Source organism: Thamnophis elegans, chromosome 10 (assembly GCF_009769535.1).
Source record: "Thamnophis elegans isolate rThaEle1 chromosome 10, rThaEle1.pri, whole genome shotgun sequence".
NCBI classification, from domain to species: Eukaryota; Metazoa; Chordata; class Lepidosauria; order Squamata; family Colubridae; genus Thamnophis; species Thamnophis elegans.
Window position 1 is genome coordinate 19,161,597 of NC_045550.1, and position 19,607 is coordinate 19,181,203.

Below are 19,607 nucleotides of genomic sequence, written 5' to 3' on the forward strand. Positions count from 1 at the left end.
CCCAACCAAGAAGGGACGAGACCCAAAGAGAGAGAGAGGAAAGGTGTTGAACGAAGGCCTGGGAGGACCCGAGAAGCCTCCTAAGGCCACCCAAACCAGATTCTGCTTCTTCTGCGACCGGCCCGCCCTGCAGCACCACTGAGCAGCACCAGGTCACCGGGCTGGACAAGGCGTTTGAGGAGACGCAGAGGGAGCTGAAGGAGCAGCTGCAGACCCTCTAGCACAGCGATCGTGGGCACATCGGCGAGGTCTCTGAGCGGCTGCATCAGCTGCTCCGTGAATGCCAGAAGGTCATGCTGGAGGAGCTGGAGGCCGACACGGCCCGGACGCTGACTGACATTGAACAGAAGATCCAGCGCTACAGCCTGCAGCTGCGTAAAGTGCAGGAAGGTAGCCAGATCCTACAGAAAAAAACTGGCGGAAACCGACAAGCACAACTTCCTGGCGGGCATCGCCTCTCTCTCAGAGAGGGTGAAGGGGAAGATCCACAAAATGAGTCTCGCCTATAAGGATTTCCCCACATTGAAATACATGGGGCCTCTGCAGTACACCATCTGGAAATCCCTCTCCCTGGACATCCAGCCAGTGCCTGCCACGCTGACCCTGGACCCGGCCACCGCTCACCAGCTCTCCCCCCCTCTTTCCCTTCCGGGACATTTATTTTTACCGTTTCTAATTATTTTAATTGCCTGTCTATTCAGGAACGGCATTTTAGCTGGTTTGCTGGGTGTATGAGTGTATGAATGTGAGAGAAAATGTGCCCACTTTTAATTTATTGTATTGTATTTTAGTAATTAGTGTGGGGTGTGTCTGAAGAGAGTGTTGATCGGTAAGTATGGTAGGACCGGAGATGCGACCTGGAGTCCCCTCCACTGAGTGCAGAAGCAGAAGTGGATGGGGGCCAAGACTCACCTCCCGTCCTGGTGTGAATGGAATACATGACCTGCCAGGAAGAAGGGGGGCCATGGGAGAGGTCTACCAGGATAGGGGGACGTTGGAGCATTTTGGTCACGACTGGGAGGGGCAGATATGGCGGGAGCTGTAGGGCTAGCCATTACCAGGGAAGAAGGACTCGCTACATTACAGCAATTGCTTGTTCCGGCCCCTCAGGCTCAACTCAAGGTTCTGGTGTCAGAGGAGTACAGGGCCCTAGTCTCAGGTTGTTGTTGCTAAATGCCAGTTCGGTTGTGAACAAAGCCCCCCTCGTCCGGGATCTAATATTGGAAGAGGAGGCACACCTGGCATGTATAACCGAAACCTGGCTGGGCCAAGAGGGGGGTGTCCCCCTCTCAGAAATGTGCCCAGATGGGTTTCAGGTGCTCCACCAACCACGACACCAGGAAGGGGTGGGGGAGTAGCAGTTATCATCCGAATGTCGTTAGTTCCTCACAGGATCCCTGTCCCAGAGATTGTGGGGTGTGAGTCTCTCGAAGTTGAACCTTAGGGTTCAATTAGGCTTGCTGTTGACGTATCTGCCTCCCAGCTGCATCACGACAGCCCTGCCTGTGCTACTAGAGGCAGTGGCCAGGTTGGCGGTGGAGTTCCCCAGACTTATAGTATTGGGCGACTTTAATCTGCCATCTCTCGGTGAACACTCAGATGGGGCACAGGAGTTCATGGCTTCCATGACAACCATGGACTTGACCCAGGTAGTTCAGGGTCTGACTCATAGGGCGGGACACACACTTGACCTTGTATTTCTCTCGGGGCAGTGGATCTTGATTTAAGGGGAATAGAGACCTTGCCCTTGTCATGGTCAGATCACTCCTTGCTGAGGCTTGACTTTATGACACTACTCCCCCATTGCAGGGAAGCGGAGCTGATTAAATGGTTCCGCCCCAGGCGCCTGATGGACCTGGAGGGATTTCAGAGGGAGCTTGGAGAGATACCTGACTCCCTTGTCCGCAATCCGGCCGAGTCTTTGGTTGCTGCCTGGAATAGTGCGGCGGCTGGAGCATTGGATCGGATTGCGCCTTTGAGGCCTCTCCGCCGCAGCGGATCCAGGAGGGCACCTTGGTTTACCGAGGAACTCCGGGAGATGAAGCACCAAAAGAGATGCCTAGAGCGACATTGGAGGGCTAGTAACTCTGAGTCTGATCGATCACTATTAAGAGCCTTTATTAGGACTTATCTAGTGGCGATACGGGCAGCAAAAAGTATGCATTTTTCCGCTCTTATTGCGTCCACGGAATCTCACCCAGCCGCCCTGTTCAGGGTGACCTGCTCCCTCCTGAAAGGTGAGGAGGCGGGGAAACCCTTGCAGGGACGAGCTGAGGAGTTTGTTCAGTTTCTGTCGGATAAATTCACTCAGATTCGGACAGACCTGGACTCCGCTTGGGCAGTATCAGCCGAGATGCTGAGGGCTAGTCTTAATCAGATTTTTTGGGATGAGTTTGAATTTGTCACTCCTGAGGAAGTGGACAAGGCCATGGGAGCGATGAGTGCCTCCACCTGTTTACTGGACCCGTGCCTCTCCTGGCTGGTTTCGACCAGCAGAGAGGTGACACGAGGCTGGCACCAGGCGATTATCAATGCATCTTTGCAGGAGGGGTTTTTCTCACAACCATTAAAGGAAGCAGTGGTAAGACCCCCTCCTCAAGAAGCCTTCCCTGGACCCAGCTGTTTTGAAAAACTATCATCCCGTCTCCAACCTTCCTTTTTTAGGGAAGGTCGTTGAGAAGGTGGTGGCACTTCAACTCCGACGGACCTTGAATGAAACGGATTATCTAGACTCCTTTCAGTCTGGTTTCAGGCCTGGGTACAGCACGGAAACCGCTTTGGTTGCCCTGACCGATGATCTCTGGCAGGCCAGGGATAGAGGATATTCCTCTATCCTGGTGCTTCTTGACCTCTCAGCGGCTTTCGATACCATCGACCATGGTATCCTGCGATGCCTGGGGGAGGTGGGAGTGAGAGGCACCATTTTACGGTGGTTCTCCTCTTACCTCTCTGGCAGGTCGCAGTCGGTGTTGGTTGGGGGGCAAAGGTCGACCCCTAGGCCCCTCGAATGTGGTGTGCCTCAGGGTTCGGTCTTGTCCCCCCTCCTATTTAACATCTACATGAAGCCGCTGGGTGAGATCATGCGACAGCATGGGGTAAAGTATCATCAATATGCCGATGATACTCAATTATATCTTTCTGCCCCTTGCCAGCTCAGTGAAGCGGTGGACGTGATGTGCCGATGCCTGGAGGCTGTTAGGGTCTGGATGGGGGCGAACAAACTTGTGCTCAATCCCGATAAGACTGAGTGGCATTGGATGTTGCCCCCGAAGGACTGTTTGGACAGTCCCTCCTTAACCCTGGGGGGAGCAAATTTACGCCCCTCAGAGAGGGTTCGCAATTTGGGAGTCCTCCTGGATTCGCAGCTGAATTTTTAACATCATCTGTCGGCTGTGACCAGGGGGGCCTTTGCCCAAGTTCATCTAGTGCACCAATTGTGGCCCTATTTGGACCGGGATGCGCTTCTAATGGTAACTCATGCCGTTGTCACCTCGAGGCTGGATTATTGTAACACGCTCTACATGGGGCTACCCTTGAAAAGCGTTCGAAGACTGCAGTTAGTTCAGAATGCAGCCGCGCGGGCAATATTGGGTGTGCCGAGGTACACCCACGTTACACCTATTCTCCTGAGCTGCACTGGCTACCTATTGGTCTCCGGACTCAATTCAAGGTATTGGTTATTACCTTTAAAGCCCTATATGGCTTAGGGCCAGGATACCTTCGAGACCGCCTACTGACACATACCTCCCAGCAGCCAGTAAGATCCCATAGATTGGGCCTCCTTCAGATGCCGTCGGCCAAACAATGTCGGCTGGCGGGCCCTTGGAGGAGAGCCTTCTCAGTGGCTGCTCCGACTCTTTGGAACCAGCTCCCCCCGGAAATCTGGACCATACCCACTCTAATGGCCTTCAGGAAAGCCGTAAAAACTTGGCTGTTCTGGCATGCCTGGGGCTGTTGACCTCACTGTTGAGGTCCGGCCACGACTAGAATGAATGTATAGGGGTGTCTGTTGTTTTAAATTGTTTTGTCATTATGTGTTTTTTATATTTCTTGTAAACCGCCCAGAGTCCTTTGGGATTGGGCAGCATATAAAAACTCCAAATAAATAAATAATAAATAAAATAAATAAATAACCTGTTTTCTACAGAAAACAATGGATTTAGAATAAACATTTGCATCTTGAGATTCAGGGGTTGCTATGGAAATGTTCTGGTAAAACTTAACATGGACTGCTCTGAGCTTCAATCACCTTTATGTCTCAATTTGTCTGTTAAACAATCCCATTCATCTGAAGACTGATTCTCTCCACAGTCCACACAAAGATTCTACATTCGATTAAGAGCTCCTGTAGACCCATGTTCTTATAGCATAATTTAGGCTGGTCACTCAGGTGAATTACATCCATTTTAGTTGTAGTACAAAATAAAATTGCATAGTTTATTTTCTTTTTTCCTTGTAGTCTATGGCCACTAAGAGTCCTACAGACATGGTGAAGTTTTGTTTTCACAGAAACATTTGTGCCACTCAACCTCCCACTGGTTGAACTCAAAGGTGCTCATGAATTTTAAAGTTAACAACCAGACTTAATCATTCCATTCAGGTATTAACCAGGATCACTATAGTGAATTGAAAGAAAATTAATCCTAATAAGTTCAGACACTAAAGGACTTAAAGGACAATCTTTGTTTGATCAGTCAGTCAACAGCTGACCTGTCAATCTAAATAGGCAGAAATATCTGAAGCCTGCAAAAATAAAATTATACTCATTGACTGGCAAGATTCCCTCTAAGGTAGATCTCTATGTATTCTCCTTTGTTCTTCTTGGAGTTTTTTTTCCCAGGGCTGGCTAAAAAACCAGGTAAGATAAAAAGCTTCCACAAACAAAAATATCGTTTTGAGATTAGGATATTGTAGAACAATCTGCTCTTAGGGGGAGTCTGGAACCCCTGCAGAGTGTGTTCTCACAGATGGCTTTTATGGTGTAATAGTGGTTGGAGGGAATCAAATACCTCCCTTGGACCAACAGGTCTGTTGAGTGGCAACTGGCTCATCAATATCAACTGAAAGTGGAGACCACATTCTTCAGAAGAACAGCATATGGTGTGGTGGCAGCCACTTGAACAGCATGTGCACAGCGGTGTAGAAAGCAAAGGGAAAACTACTAAACTATATATTTGCCAGAAAAATCATGTTAATGTTGGCAAAACCTAACAATGGTCCTGAGTACGGGCATCCCTTAAATGGGACAGGGGTGCTAAGAATCTCCCGGTCCACTAGAAGCATGATAAACCCAAATCTATGAATTGGAACATGGAATCTGAGAAGCCTATATGATTCTGGGAAAACATACAACACTATCAAAGAAATGTGCAAATACAATATCTCTATATTGGGAGTGAGAGAAATGCACGGCCTGAAAATAGAATGTGTAGAATAGTAGATTATGCTATCTATTACTCTGGTAAAAATAGTAAAAATCATTGAAAACAATCTTGTAATTAAATGCATCCTTTATTCCTGTATCTAATAGTGATGATGATCCAAATAAATAGTATTCCAGCAAATATGAATGTTATACAAGTTTACGCTCCCATGGCTAAGAGTGAGGATGAGGATTTAGAGAAGTTCTGTGAAGATATAAACAGTGTACTGGAAACCCTAAAAAGTAATAATATCACAATACTTTGGGGGACTTCAATGCAAAAGTGGGAAAAGAAAGTGATGTTTCTGTAATTGGAAACTTTGACTTAGGAACCAGAAATGGTAGAGTGACAGGTTTGTAGACTTCTGCCAGGAACATAGGCAATGTGTGATGAATGCTTTTTTCAAGTTACCAAAAAGATGCCTCTACACTTGGGAGATCACTGAAATAATATAGTAAGGAACCAAATTGACTATTTTACAATAAACGAAAGATTTAAAAACTCAGTAAAATCAGTAAAAACATACTCAGGCACAAATGTACCATCCAATCATAATCTACTACTTGTCGAAGTCCAGTTGAAACTTAGAAGGATGAACAACCTGAATCCTCCTAAACCAAGAATTGATAGTGGCTTCATCTTTAAACATGTAGATAAGATAAAAGAACTAGAAATTCGTTTAAGAGAAACCAACAGCCTAAATAATGAAGATGTATAAGTGAAATGGAATAAATTTAAAAATGCAATAGTAGAGGTAACAAACTCCAAACAGAAGGAGGGGGGACCACAAGAAACAACAGTGGATGACGGATGAAATTCTTCATCTCAAAGATGAAAGAAGCTCTTATAAAAATAAAAACAAAGAAAAATACAATGAATTGCAGAAAACAGAAGAAAAATTCGACTGGCAAAAGAAAAATGGTTTGCAAAGAGATGCAAAGAAATAGAAAAAACAAAGCGTGTTCATGATAATTTCAATTTACACAAAAAAGGGAAAGAAGCAGCAGACTTCTACAAAAAGAAAACCAACAGCTTAGTTAATAAGGAGGGGGATGAAAAACTAAAAAGGTAGAAGGAATATATTGAAGAACTTTTTGACACTAAGGATAATATTGATATGGGAAGTATAACAACTGAACCAACCATCTCTATGGAGGAGTTTGAACATGCAATAAAAATAGCAAAAACAAATTTCTGGAAGACAATAGGAATACATTTTTACTACGACTCTTCAATCAAATATATGAAACAGGAAAAGATACCAAATGATTGGCTAAAGTGACAATCCCCCAAAATATAAATGCATATAATGAGTCTTGCCCTGAAAATATTCCTGAGAATAATTCACACATACAACAAAATGGAGGAGCATCTAAGTAACATGGTTTCAGAAACAATCTTGGTACACAAGATGCCCTATTTAGAATTCAGGTTCTTGTACAGCATTGTAGAGATGTCAATCACAGTGTTTACATGTGCTTCATTGATTTTGAAAAAGTATTTGATAAAATAAGGCACAACAAACTATTACAAGTCCTGAAATAAGGGACTAGATGCAAAGATATACAAATCATAAAAAATCTATATTGGCATCAGATAGCAAATGTGCGATTAGGCCAAAAATATTCAGATGATGCAGAAGTATGAAGAGAGGTCAGACAGATCTGTATTCTGTCTCCACTGTTGTTTAATATCTACTCTGAGTCAATTTTCAATGAAGCACTGGAAAACATAGATACTGGCCTCAAAGTAAACGGTGTTCAGGTCAACAATTTAAGATATGCTGATAATACAGTTCTGCTCACCAGTAAGCATGAAGATCTTCAGCTCCTCATCAACAGAGTCACAGAAATATCTGAAAAATATGACATGAAGCTTAACACCTCAAAAACCAAGGTCATGGTCATCATCAAACAACCCATTAATTTACCACCGATAAATTCAGAAGGAATACCACTAGAAAAAGTTGAAAGGATCACATACCTTGGTTCTAATTTACATGAAAGCTGGGACATGACCACTGAAGTAAAGACAAGGATAGAGAAAGATCGAACAGCATTCTTCAAAATAATAGAGGTCTTCTGCAGTCACATAAGCCTAAGACTGAAAATGAGTCTTGTCAGATGTTATATCTTTTCTGTCCTGTTCTACGGAGTAGAGAGTTGGTCTCTGACAGCCACTTGAAGAGACTAGAAGTGTTTGAAATGTGGATTGACAGATGGCTGTTACGTATAAGCTGGGTTGACAAAATCAGAAATGAGGAAGTGATAAGCTGCCTGGGAAAGCTAAGGGAGATAATCAAAACCATTAAAAAGCAAAAGTTAGAATATTTTGGACGTGTGATGCGACCTGGAAAAATATGCCATACTTAACTTAATCTTCCAGGGAAAGATTGAAGGCAAACGAGGTCCAGGCAGAAGAAGAACATCATGGCTTCAAAATCTAAGGGACTGGTTTGGACAAAACTCAGCAGCACTTTTTTGTGCAGCTATCGATAAAAATAGGATCGCCAACATGATCACCAACGTCTGATGACAGATATGGCACAAGAAGAAGAAAAAGAAGAGCAACCTGACGCATAGTGGAAAGTAGGATGTACGTTAGAATACTGATTTTATTTTATTTTATGGACTATACAATGAAGAATTGTGAGTTCATTTTGTGTGCATTTGTGTCTTTGTATTGTAAATTTAATCTTGTCAGAAATATTCTCTTTTCCCTTTTGTTTTCTTTCAATTTACTTCCTATTATTTAACTTGGTACTTGAATTTTTAATTAATCAGTGATTTTTATTCTGGAAAGCGCTTTAGTCTGACCATATATAATGTCAGTTAGCTATGGAAGTAATGAAGGAGGGAGACTACCAGTTGTTTCTTCTTGAGTAAATTTGGGTTAAGTTAGATTTCATTGGGATAAAATGGCTGCTAGCCACATCATAATATCTGGTCTTCAAAAATTATGGAGGGTTGAGGATTTAGACTGTAGACCTTTCCTTCCTCCTGTTCCACATTACATTCCTCTTAATTTTCTCTCTTTGTATAAACAGTTTACACTGAACTCATGCCTACATTCCTGAGTGCAGCTTCTGAAGAAATCACCTGGCTGCTAAATCTTCATGTTAGCCTACCTCCATCGCTTTCAATAGGAACTTGTATGCAGAAGGAATGATAATAAGTGCAGGGATTTTGTATTTTATAAGTTGTCATAAGTCAGATGCTGGAATACTGAATGTCATTTTTGTGGTTTCTTCTGTATACTACTTTTGACTTTGCAGAAATATTGATTAGATCAGCTGTTCCTTGCCTGCTCTTAATGTTCTGAGGCCAGCAGGAATGAAGACAATTGCTTAGCTGGCTTCAAAATGCTTTTCATTACAGAAGGGAAAGTGTGCACGTGGAAATGTCTTTTGTTTTATGTATTATTGAAATGGCCTTATCTTGACCAAAATAATATACACTTGAGAAAAGCAGTTTGCATATATGATTTATTTGATCAAGGGTCAAATAAATGTTGCATAAAGAGCTCTCTGATAAACTGAAAGACAAAAAGAATAAGTATAAAAAATGGAAAGAGACACATACTGTATATCAAAAGCAGAATAGTAGCATATAGCCAGAATCTGCAATGATGAAGTCAGGAAAGCTAAGGCTCAGAACTAAGACTTGCAACAACTGTCAAAAATAAATTTAAAAAAGTTTCTTTAAACATGTAAAAAACAAGAAAAAGGTCAAGGAAACAAATGGCCAACTAGTGGGAGAAAATGGCAAGGAAACGATAGATAGCAGGCAGAGAAGCAGAGTTGCTTAATTCATTCTTTATTTCTGTCTTCACACAAAAGGAGTGTTAGTAGATAACCACTTGCATATGAGCCAGCAGTGTGTCACAGCCACCCAAAAAGCCAATGCAATCAGTGCATCAATAGAGGCAGAGGATCAAGATCATGTGAATGTAACACTTGGAATATTGCATCCAGTTTTGGTTGCCAAATATAAAAAACATTTGAGACTTTCTAAAGTGCAGAGAAAAGAAAAACAATTATGATTAGGGGGCTGTAAGCTAAAACATGAAAAACAGTTGCAGGAATTGGATGTCTAGTCCAGAGGTAGGTTGCTAATTTTTTTACTACCGGTTTAGGCGTGCTCGCGCACCACACTTCTGCACAAGCATCCGGGCAGATGGGCGGAGCTTCCCGCCCCCGCTACTACCAGTCGGCTGATCCAGGCCAAACCAGCAGCAACCCACCTCTGGTCTAGTCCAGTGAAAATAAGAACTAGGATTCATATGATAGCAGTGTTCCAATATTTGAGGGGCTGTTACAAAGAAGAGGAATCAATCTGTTTTCCAAAGCACCAGAAAGCGAGACAAAAAGCAATGAATGGAAACTAATCAAGGAGAGAACCAACCTAGAACTAAGGAGACAGTTAGAACAATTAATCAGTGGAACAGCTTGCATTCAGAAGTTGTGGGTGTTCCATTGCTGTAGCTTTTTAAAAAGAGATTGGTCAGCCATTTGTCTAGAATAATATAGTCTTCTGCTTGTACAGGAGGTTGGACTAGAAGAGCTCCATGGTCCCTTCCAACTCTTATTATTCTATTATTAAAACCAACCTTTACAAAATGGAGCTTTGAAAGACAAAAGATGTAGCAAAATGTGTTTCGTTTGTAAAGTTATTACTTGACTACTTGATTTGATTACTAACATTAAGTAGCATTCAGTATAAAATGTATTCCAAGCACTTCTTTAAGCATTCTGACTAGATTTGTTATGTAAGTGCTGTGTTGTGTATGTGTATGTATAAATTTATTCATTGATTGGAACCAAATCAAGCCAGTTGCCAAAAGTTGAAAGATTAGAGTAAATTGAGAAATTCACTTGAATGTTCACAGTTCATCTATTGCTATAAGATTTAGCTTAGTGATAAAATAATTTTTAAGGAGAAAGCTATTGCTCTGTATTCCTACCTTTCTAGTGTAATATAAAACATATATATATTAGTAATAACCTTCATTATATAGAAATTATGTTCCTCAGAGCACAGGAAAATATGTATGGAAAACAATACAGGTTAAAACTTGTTTACAACAGGCCCTCTTTCTCTGCTCCCTCCTCTGTTTTCCCTGAGTAATTTCATTTGTGACGGAAAAATATCTCACTGGTTGCATACTTTACTTTTGCTTCCTTGTCCTGGTGCTTCAGATATTTAAATGTCAGCTTTTTGATGTGCCCTTTTCAGAAATCTGCTAGAGCCTGAATTGTATTTAATGGGCAGAAAGCATTTTCAGTTCAAATATTTAAGCAATTATGGTGAAGAAAGGAACTTTTAGAGCCAGTTCAATTCTTCCCATAAAAGAAACTTTTGAGTAGCAGATATGGGTCTACCCGAAGAAGATGCCAATTCTCCCCCAGCAGGAAATCTTGGTAAGAACACCTTGTGCCGAGCTTACAAATTACTTTTTCCCCTTCAGATAGCAATATATACTAAATTTCATCTATCAGATTTTAGTAATAAGAGAGACATATATTTGTAGATATTTTGCATCACCTTTAATAAAATTCCACAATTTATTTCAATCTTTTTGAAGGTTCTATCAACAGCTGTTGATAATTCATCAAATGTTTACATACATACATACATACATACATACATACATACATACATACATACACATTAAGGTGACCAGGCGGGACAATCACGCTTTATAACAATTTATCCCGTGTCCCGGGCCATTTTTTTTTTTTATTAAATGTTTTATTCATTTTCATTTTCAATTTTGTACATTCACTTATATACTGGATATTTGCAATAATAATAATATAATAGTAAGAAAAGAAAAACCCCAACCTAAACACAACTCATAAACCCAACCTATCGCTTTCATACACCCCTTCTTCTCCCCCTCCAACTTTCCTTTCTCCCTCCAACGATCACCCCTCCTACTTCCCTTTCCCCTCCTATCTTCCTTTCTCGCCTTCCTCACCCTCCTTCCCCTCTCATCCTCCTTACATTCCCCTCTTCCTCCCTCCTTACTTCTCCCTCTTCCTTTCCTCTACTTCTCACTATGGTGCATTTCTCTATTCCTTAATCTATTCAGTTACGCTAAAAAGAAAAAGGAAAGGAAAAAAGCAAAAAGAAAAAAAAAGAGAAAAAGAAAAAGAAAATATAAGGATCAACAGTATACAAGTGTATTCTTCTTATTCTATATATTGAAACTATATCTCCACCCGCCCACCCACCCCCAATGAACCCCCCTCCCTAACCCCCTCCGACTTCCCAGGTCCCACACCCGGCACAGTTCAGTACCATTCACCTTCAAAATATCTTATTAACAATAATAATGAAAATAAAATAAAAAGAACACTCCGAAAAAGAAAAAGAAAAAAAAACCGAAAAAGTAAATAAAAAAAAAAATTTAAAAATCTTTTGCATTATGCTCAGCCTCCCATCATTCTTAAAATTTAAACAGTGTGAATCATTCCATTTATATTTTGTCCTCGTCCCTTACTTCTTTGATATTTACCCCCATCTTCCTGTAGACTCTCCAGATAGCCTTTCTTAACCTTATATTCAAATATTAGTTTATACAAAAATCAATTTATCTTCAAATACAGAGCAGTCTAATCATACTTTCGCTACTCATCTTCCTACCCTTCGTTTCACGTCTCCATTCCTCCCAAGCCCAAATTGCATAAGATTAGGATCTCGCTCTTCACTTTAAAATCCTGAGCTTTTTATGTTATACTTCAAGCATGTAAATCCATAAAATGTGTGCCCAAAATCCATACCAGTTCATTCAATCCCAAGATCCCTTCATCAATATCCCGCTCCACCTTCCTTTCTGCCCCACTCCTCCCAACTCCATTCATCCCAAACCGCAATTCAAATAAATCTTAGTCCCCGCTTTCCTCACAGAAAACACTTCATGCGCAGTTTGGATTGAGATTCAAATAAGTCTTGTAAAAGTCCCGTATAATATCTGTCTAGAATAAGCAATGCTTCTTTCCATTCCTCATCAGTACACAGCTTTACCATTTCATACCAAACAGAAATCCTAAAGTTTTAATCAGTCCAAAAGCTTAGAAAGTATTTTAAAGACATCGCTGGATCTATATTCTTTACTCTTCTGCCCTTTCGGAAAGAGAAGGCTACCCTCTCCCTTATAACCACGTGTCCCGCTGCTTTGAAAATATGACTGAATCCTCAGTTTCCGCTCTTCTGCCTCTCCAGTAGGGGGAGAACAACTCCCTCCTTCTTGTAACCAAGTGACTTGCTGCTTGTCTTTCCTTCACCTTGTCCTTCCGCGTTTCCGAGTGAGTCAAGAAGCCCCGCCTTCAGAGTTTTATAATAAAAGTCCCGAGCTTCCGAAACAGAATTAATACGAAATCTTTGATTTTCAAATGTAACTGTGATTCCAACTGGAGCTTCCCATTTATACTGTATTTGACGATTTCTAAGTTCTTGGGTTAAAAAAGTATAGCCTCTCCTTGCTTGCAGCATCTGGAGCGGGATTTCTTTAAAGACAAACAAATCATGGCCATCGATTCGGAGCCTGTTATTGTAAAACTTTTGAGTGATCGCATTTCTGGATTCTCTTGTGAAAAAGTATATAATTATGTCTCTTGGAAGCTGTCGTTGCTCTGCTACACGCGAATTCTGGCGATAGATTTTTCGAATATTCCAATCAAAATTGAGTCCCGGACCTCCCACCGCTTGGCTGAAAGCTTCTACAAACGTCTGTTTCAAGTTCTCTCCTTTCTTTTCGGGCAGTCCTCTGACTCTTATTGCAGACGCCTTTCTGTTATAATTTATCATTGTAAATTGTGTTTGAGTATCTCTAATCTCTTGTTGTAATGCTTGGATATTAGAAGTCAAATTAAAATTAGCCCCCTCCAAAGTTTCCAGTTTAGTCTCCATTTCTTCGATATAATCTGTCAAAGTAGACGTAACTTCAAACATATCCGCCTTTATTTGGGCAATTTTAGTCTGTATTTTATCGCATAAATCCAGCACAAATTCTTTAATTTCTTGTTTAAAGTCATTAATTATTTGAAAGAAAAGCTCCTGTGTCAAGGAATCTCCAGTAGGTGGTGTAGGAGACAAAGGCAGCGATTTACTAACAAGTTCTTTAAGCACATGCGGGGGGGATTTTTTTGCCTGCTTAGACCTGGGAGGCATTATAGATAAAAGCTGAGAATAAACAGATAAACAGTGTCTTCAGCTGGTCAGTTCTCAATAAATTATTTGTAGATTTTGCTTGTTAATGAGTAGCAGTCTCCGGGGAGATAAAGCCGGTTAATTACGTCATCAATCACCAACACAGTAAAAACGCCATTTTGTATCCCAATTGCACAGAGAAGTTTCAAAGGAAAAACAAGGCTGGTGTTTAGATAGTTATAAAAAAAAAACATCACAGGAGTGAGACCCGCTCGTGTTAGCTTAAGTTGCTTTAAACAATTTATCATTGTCCTGAGTGGGGGGGTCGCCTGTCTAGGGCTGCAAAAAGGCAGCTGCGAGGAACTGGCTGGAGATAAGAGCTCAGTTACGCTGGATCTCTTCTCCGTTCGCAGCCCCAAAAAAAAAGAAAGGGGGCTGTGAACTACGAATAAATCCTAGCACCTGAGCTTCTGCCTGCCCCTTTCTGCCAGAAAGGGGTGATATCTATTGATCTTAATTAGATATACAGACCAGAACTCTGAGAGGGGCTCCGTTGAGCTCCTTCGGCGACAGGCTCCTCCCACAGGAAGCCCTCCTCCCACAGGGCCATTTTTAAAAAGTCCCGATTTTCTGATTTCATGTTGAAAGCCCAGTGGATTTGCTTAAGAAATCCTAACCGGGGCAAGACAAAAGACACCCTGTCTAATCCCTCTCTCTGTCTCAGTACTTTTATTGAAGATATTAAAACGTTAAAGCAACAAAACGGACCCCCCCATGCCCCTTTTACCTCATTTTATAAGAAAAAATGACCAAGTACCATAGAGCTGCAGGAAACACTTGGCTAGAGAGATTGCGAGTGTTACTTCCTGGATTTTCTGGAGGGGAGGGGCACAGAGGTTGGAGGTCTGCTCCAAAATGGTGGCAAAGTTTCTTTGCAAAATATTTCCCTGACTAATTTCACCATTTCAATTTGCTCAGTTCTTTGTATTAACATCTACATCATTGACCACAACGTTGGAAAAACTTGAAAAGCTGATAGGTAATCCGTTACAACTACCTGCACGAAATTAGCAACCAAGTTTCATTCTAGGTAAGGTGAGACGAGCAATGGGAGATGGAAATAATTTTTCATCTTGCACTCTGTAAAGCTGGCCTGTTTTTAAATAAGGAAAGGAAAGAGAACCAGGTCGTCCTCAGTAGAGGAAAATGTGCAAATGCAACAAAGGTTAGATTGGAGGGAGGGAGGGGCAGTAGGAAAGACAGGATGGAGAGGAGAAAGGAGAGGAACAGGGAAAAGGGAAAGGTAGAAGAAGGGAGGGAAGGTTAAAAAGGAGGAAAAGAAAGGAGAGAAGGGAAGGGAGAGGTGGAAAGAAGGAAGGAGAGAAGAAAGAGAAGAAAGTGGGATAGGAAGGAGGGAGGGAAGAAGGTAGGGAAGCAAGGTGGGAAAGAAGGAGGGAAGGAAGGAGTGAAGGAGAGTAGATAGGAAGGAGGGAAGAAAGGGAGGGAAGGTATGAGAGAAGGAGGGGGGATGAAGAGAGGAAAGGGAGAGGAAGGAGAGGAAGGAAAGGAGGAAAGGAAAAGAAAGGTGGGAAGGAGGGAGGGAAGGAGAGAAGGAGGGAGGGAAGGAAGGGGAGTGGGAAAGAAGAAACAAGGGAAGGAGAGAGGGAGGGAGGGAAGAAGATACCTAACCTTTGATGCCCATAAGGATTTTGATATTACGGGAATGTCTTGAAATGCAAACAAATGTAAAGCAAAACAGTGGATGTTGTATTGTTTTTTACCAGCTATTGGTTGTTGTATTTTTCTTTTACTAATAAAAATTAAAAAAAAAAAAGATTCTATCCAAAATAAATTGAAGTGAAACCATGTTTAAAAATTCTATGCACAATACTTTGAAATATATTGTGCATAGAAAGAATAGTTTGAAATGTTTTACTTCAATTTATTCTGTGTGGATTCTTTTTTTAAATTGTCTTAGGCTATTTAAAAAAAGATTCTATCCAAAATACAAAATACCAGCTGCAGTTATTCACTTAAGAACTGTGGCAAGAAAGGTGGTATAATGGGCTTAGTGACCAAGGTTACAATGGCATTGAAAAAAGTGACTGATTACCATTTTTCACACTTAGCGACCATTTTCACACTTAGCAACTGTTGCAGCATCCTCATGGTCACGTGATCAAAATTTTGATGTTTGGCAACAGATTCGTATTTATGATGGTTTCAGTGTTCTGGGGTCATATAATCACCTTTTGACAAAGTCAAATGGGGAAACCAGATTCACTTATGTTACTAACTTTTCAGCTACAGTTATTCACTTAAGAACTGTGGCCAGAAAGGTGGTATAGTGACCAAAGTTACAATGGCATTGAAAAAAGTGACTGATGACCATTTTTCACACTTAGTGACCATTTTCACACTTAGAGACCATTGCAGCATCCTCATGGTCACGTGATCAAAATTTTGATGTTTGGCAACAATTACAATTTATATTTGTAAATTGTAGTTATGTTGAAATAAAAAAAAATATTACAATACTATTTTTGCGTTGTATGAAAATTTTTGTGGCTCCGTATAAAATTTTTAATCAACACCCCCCCCCCCGGTCAAAGGTGTCCCTCTTTACCAATCTGAAAATCTGGTCACCTTAACATGCACGCGCACACACACACACACACACACACAAACACACACACAGACTGGAAGATAAAAATGCATGTATCTTCTACTCTCATGGCTTTTCAAATTAAATTTGCATATACATAAACCAACAAAAGTAATTTTGTACATTTTGATACTATTTCAATGCCAAAATTATTTTTTGGTTTTAATCTTTGCACCAGATTTTAATGTGCCAATTTTAAGCACTAAAATGACCTTTCAAAGGCATGCATAAATATCAACTTCCTGTTGATGCCAGATAAAGTGTTTTCTTTAGAGAGAGAGCTTTCATTATTTCTTTCTGCATAAGAAGTTTGCATAAAATAGCGATACAGTTCTTTGCATATTTAACCTAGAATAAAATTGAGAATTGCTTCCAGTTAAACACACAGATAACTGTGCTATTTGTAAAGGACGAATAGAATGATCATATTCAAATATTTATAACGATATTACAGCATAAAAATGTCTCTATCTCTGTCATAGAGTACATGTGCATGCAGGCCCATATGCACACTGCCTTATATGAAATTTCTCAGTAAGAGATGGACTTTTAAAATTTATTTGTATTTATTTAAATGCATTGGCTCCACAACTCTAATGGATCCTGGATATATTTGTGTGTGTGTGTGTGTTTGTGTGTGTGTATGTGTGTGTATTTGTAGAATATAACAAATGAAAGATACCTTGAATCAGATTTCAATGTTGCTTTTTTGATCACCTTTCTTACCTCACTTTCATTTTCCAGGCTGTACTCCTTCCTTTATTTCAGTTATGTTTTAGCTGAACATAATGATGCTCTGTCATCAAGTTTTGTTTAATAGCTAGCAAGTTTCAGTAGGACCTCATTAAGTACAGTTTGAGTTGATTAAACTTCCTTCAGGTTTAAGAATAACAATAATAGCAATAGCAATAGCAGTTGGACTTATATACCGCTTCATAGGGCTTTCAGCCCTCTCTAAGCGGTTTACAGAGTCAGCATATTGCCCCCACAGTCTGGGTCCTCATTTCACCCACCTCGGAAGGATGGAAGGCTGAGTCAACCTTGAGCCGGTGAGATTAGAACCGCTGAACTGCAGATAACAGTCAGCTGAAGTGGCCTGCAGTACTGCACCCTAACCACTGCACCACCTCGGCTCCTAATAATAGTTAATCCTCTTGTTGTTTATATATTTCTAGCTTTATTTATGGGGGTCTTTTCACTAAGGCCTTTGTGTTAAGAGTCTCACTGTTCCAAGAAGTAGGAAAGTTTCATTTGTCCAGGCTGTATTCAATTTATTTTTGATTCCATTTTATTTTAATTATTTTATCTTAATTTATTCCCATGTTTTGTTAACAGAAGTCTGGCCACCGACCAAAATTAACTTCTTTAAATGAAATTTAAAAGGAAAGTCCCTATACTGAAATGCTTTCTCTTCACTGTACTGTGTACTGTCATAAAGAATGCTTTCTCTTCACTGTACTGTGTTCTCTGCCTTTAAATATTTTAGTCTTTCTTTAGCTTTAGGGATTTCACTAGATCCTGGAAACAAAGTTTTCTACTTCCAAACTGAAGACATTTGTAACTTTGCTAGTAGGATTCACTGGGCTAGGGATTTTCTGTCTTTCACTGTGAGTTGTATTATGTTGGGGTGTGGGGGGGATGCACGAAAGGAGACTCAGCCAATCTCATTGTACACATGTTGTACTCTGATAATAAAGGTTTGAATTCTGAATTCTGAAAGCAGCCTATCCATCCAGGACAATTAATAGACAAGAAGGGTGAGCATTCATTCAATTGTCTCTAATTTTGCAGCATTTTCATTAATCTCTGGTTTCCTTCCTGCTCTCCTATTTAGGGTGACATTCAAAGATCAATAATCCGCGTGGATTTTGGAGATGGTAGTGCTGTGTCATATGCCAATCTGAGCTCAACAGAAGAAGGAATCAGGCACATCTATCAAAATGTTGGCATCTTCCGTGTAACTGCACAGATCAGAAACAGCCTGGGGACTGACACTGCAGTCTTGTATTTGCATGTAAATTGTATGTAATTACTGTTGGTATAACAATACCTTAAGGATAAATTGATGTCAATTTAGATGTTCTGCTTTTGATAAATATTGTTGATGGTACAGGTGTTAGGTTTTATTTGATGCAAACATATTTTAGAGATGAATCGAGAATTAGAAAAGTGGGTGGAAAGGGAAAAGAACCAGAAAACAAATAGGAATTGCTTTAGGCTATGATTTATGATGGTCTGATTTAGTGATTCATGTAACTTCAGAAGTATAATTTTTCATGAATTTGTATCATGTTGAAGCCTTGTTTCATAACCCAGGGCCAGTGTAAAAGAATAGAAAGTAATTTGGCTAATGCCTTAAGTTCAAAAAGATCTTACGTTTAAACTTAGGCTTGGATTTTTAAAAACTTTGTTTTAGTTTTATCATACTTTTCTTTCTATAACTTCATTTAACTTATTGTTTTTATTTCTATTAAAATTGAATTGTTTTAAACCTGGAAGAGATCTAGACCATCTGGTTACTTGAAAGGCTCTGCCAGCCTTTCAAGCCTGGAGTACTAGGACATTTGTCCAAGACATTTGTCCAAGACCATTCTGGCTAGATATTTTACCATGATACCTGATGAATTCACCACTCTTAGGAATATGATTATTGTTTCCCTGGGAATGTTGCTTGCTACTGGGATTTGGATATAAAATGTGTAGATCCCGTACCCCTTTATGGGACTGAATAATTTGTTTTACTTTTGTTTCCAATATTGCTTCAAAAGAAAGAGAAAATGAAATTTATGGGTATTGATGAATTTATAAAATATGCAACTGTTTATAATGTACAAAGCAGTTTAATTAAATAGAACAAAATAAGATGCCATATAATTGCTTTAAATTTAAACATAAAAGATCAAATAGCAAGTTTTTCAGAGTTAATTTTTGAGATTTATTTGTTTAATTATTATGTGCCATCAAGTTGTTTTCAACTCCTAGCAACTGCATAGATTTTTTTCCATCACGATGATCTATCCTTAACCTGGTCTTCCAGTGGTATATACATTACTACTGTAATTGAGTTCATCCACCTTTATTTCACTTTTCTCAGTCTTTTCCAGAGATCTAAGTCTTTGTAATTTGTCTAAAGCCAGATAATTTCAAGTTAGAACTCTGAACTGATTTGGTTGATGATCCATTTATTTGTTTGTTTTTGTTGTCTATGATATTATTCTTGCTTGTATTGTTAAACACTAAAGTTCAAAAGTGTCAATACCCCTGTTTTTTGCTTCTTCAAAATCTGACTTGAACTTTGGAAAAATATGATAGAAAAGTCTCAGAAAGACGTTGGTGAAATTTTAGAAAAGTTAATTATGTAACTTC

The 19,607-nt window shown here is 40.1% G+C and overlaps 1 protein-coding gene across 1 annotated transcript in view; it reads left to right on the forward strand.

Moving 5' to 3' along the window:
* The window catches only part of SORCS1 (sortilin related VPS10 domain containing receptor 1), a 611,780-nt gene that overhangs the window by 551,364 nt on the left and 40,809 nt on the right, over nucleotides 1–19,607 (forward strand). Inside the window, exon 19 of the mRNA XM_032225618.1 lies at nucleotides 18,076–18,262. Coding sequence (XP_032081509.1) covers nucleotides 18,076–18,262 — 187 coding nt within the window. The remainder of the gene's footprint in view (nucleotides 1–18,075; nucleotides 18,263–19,607) is intronic.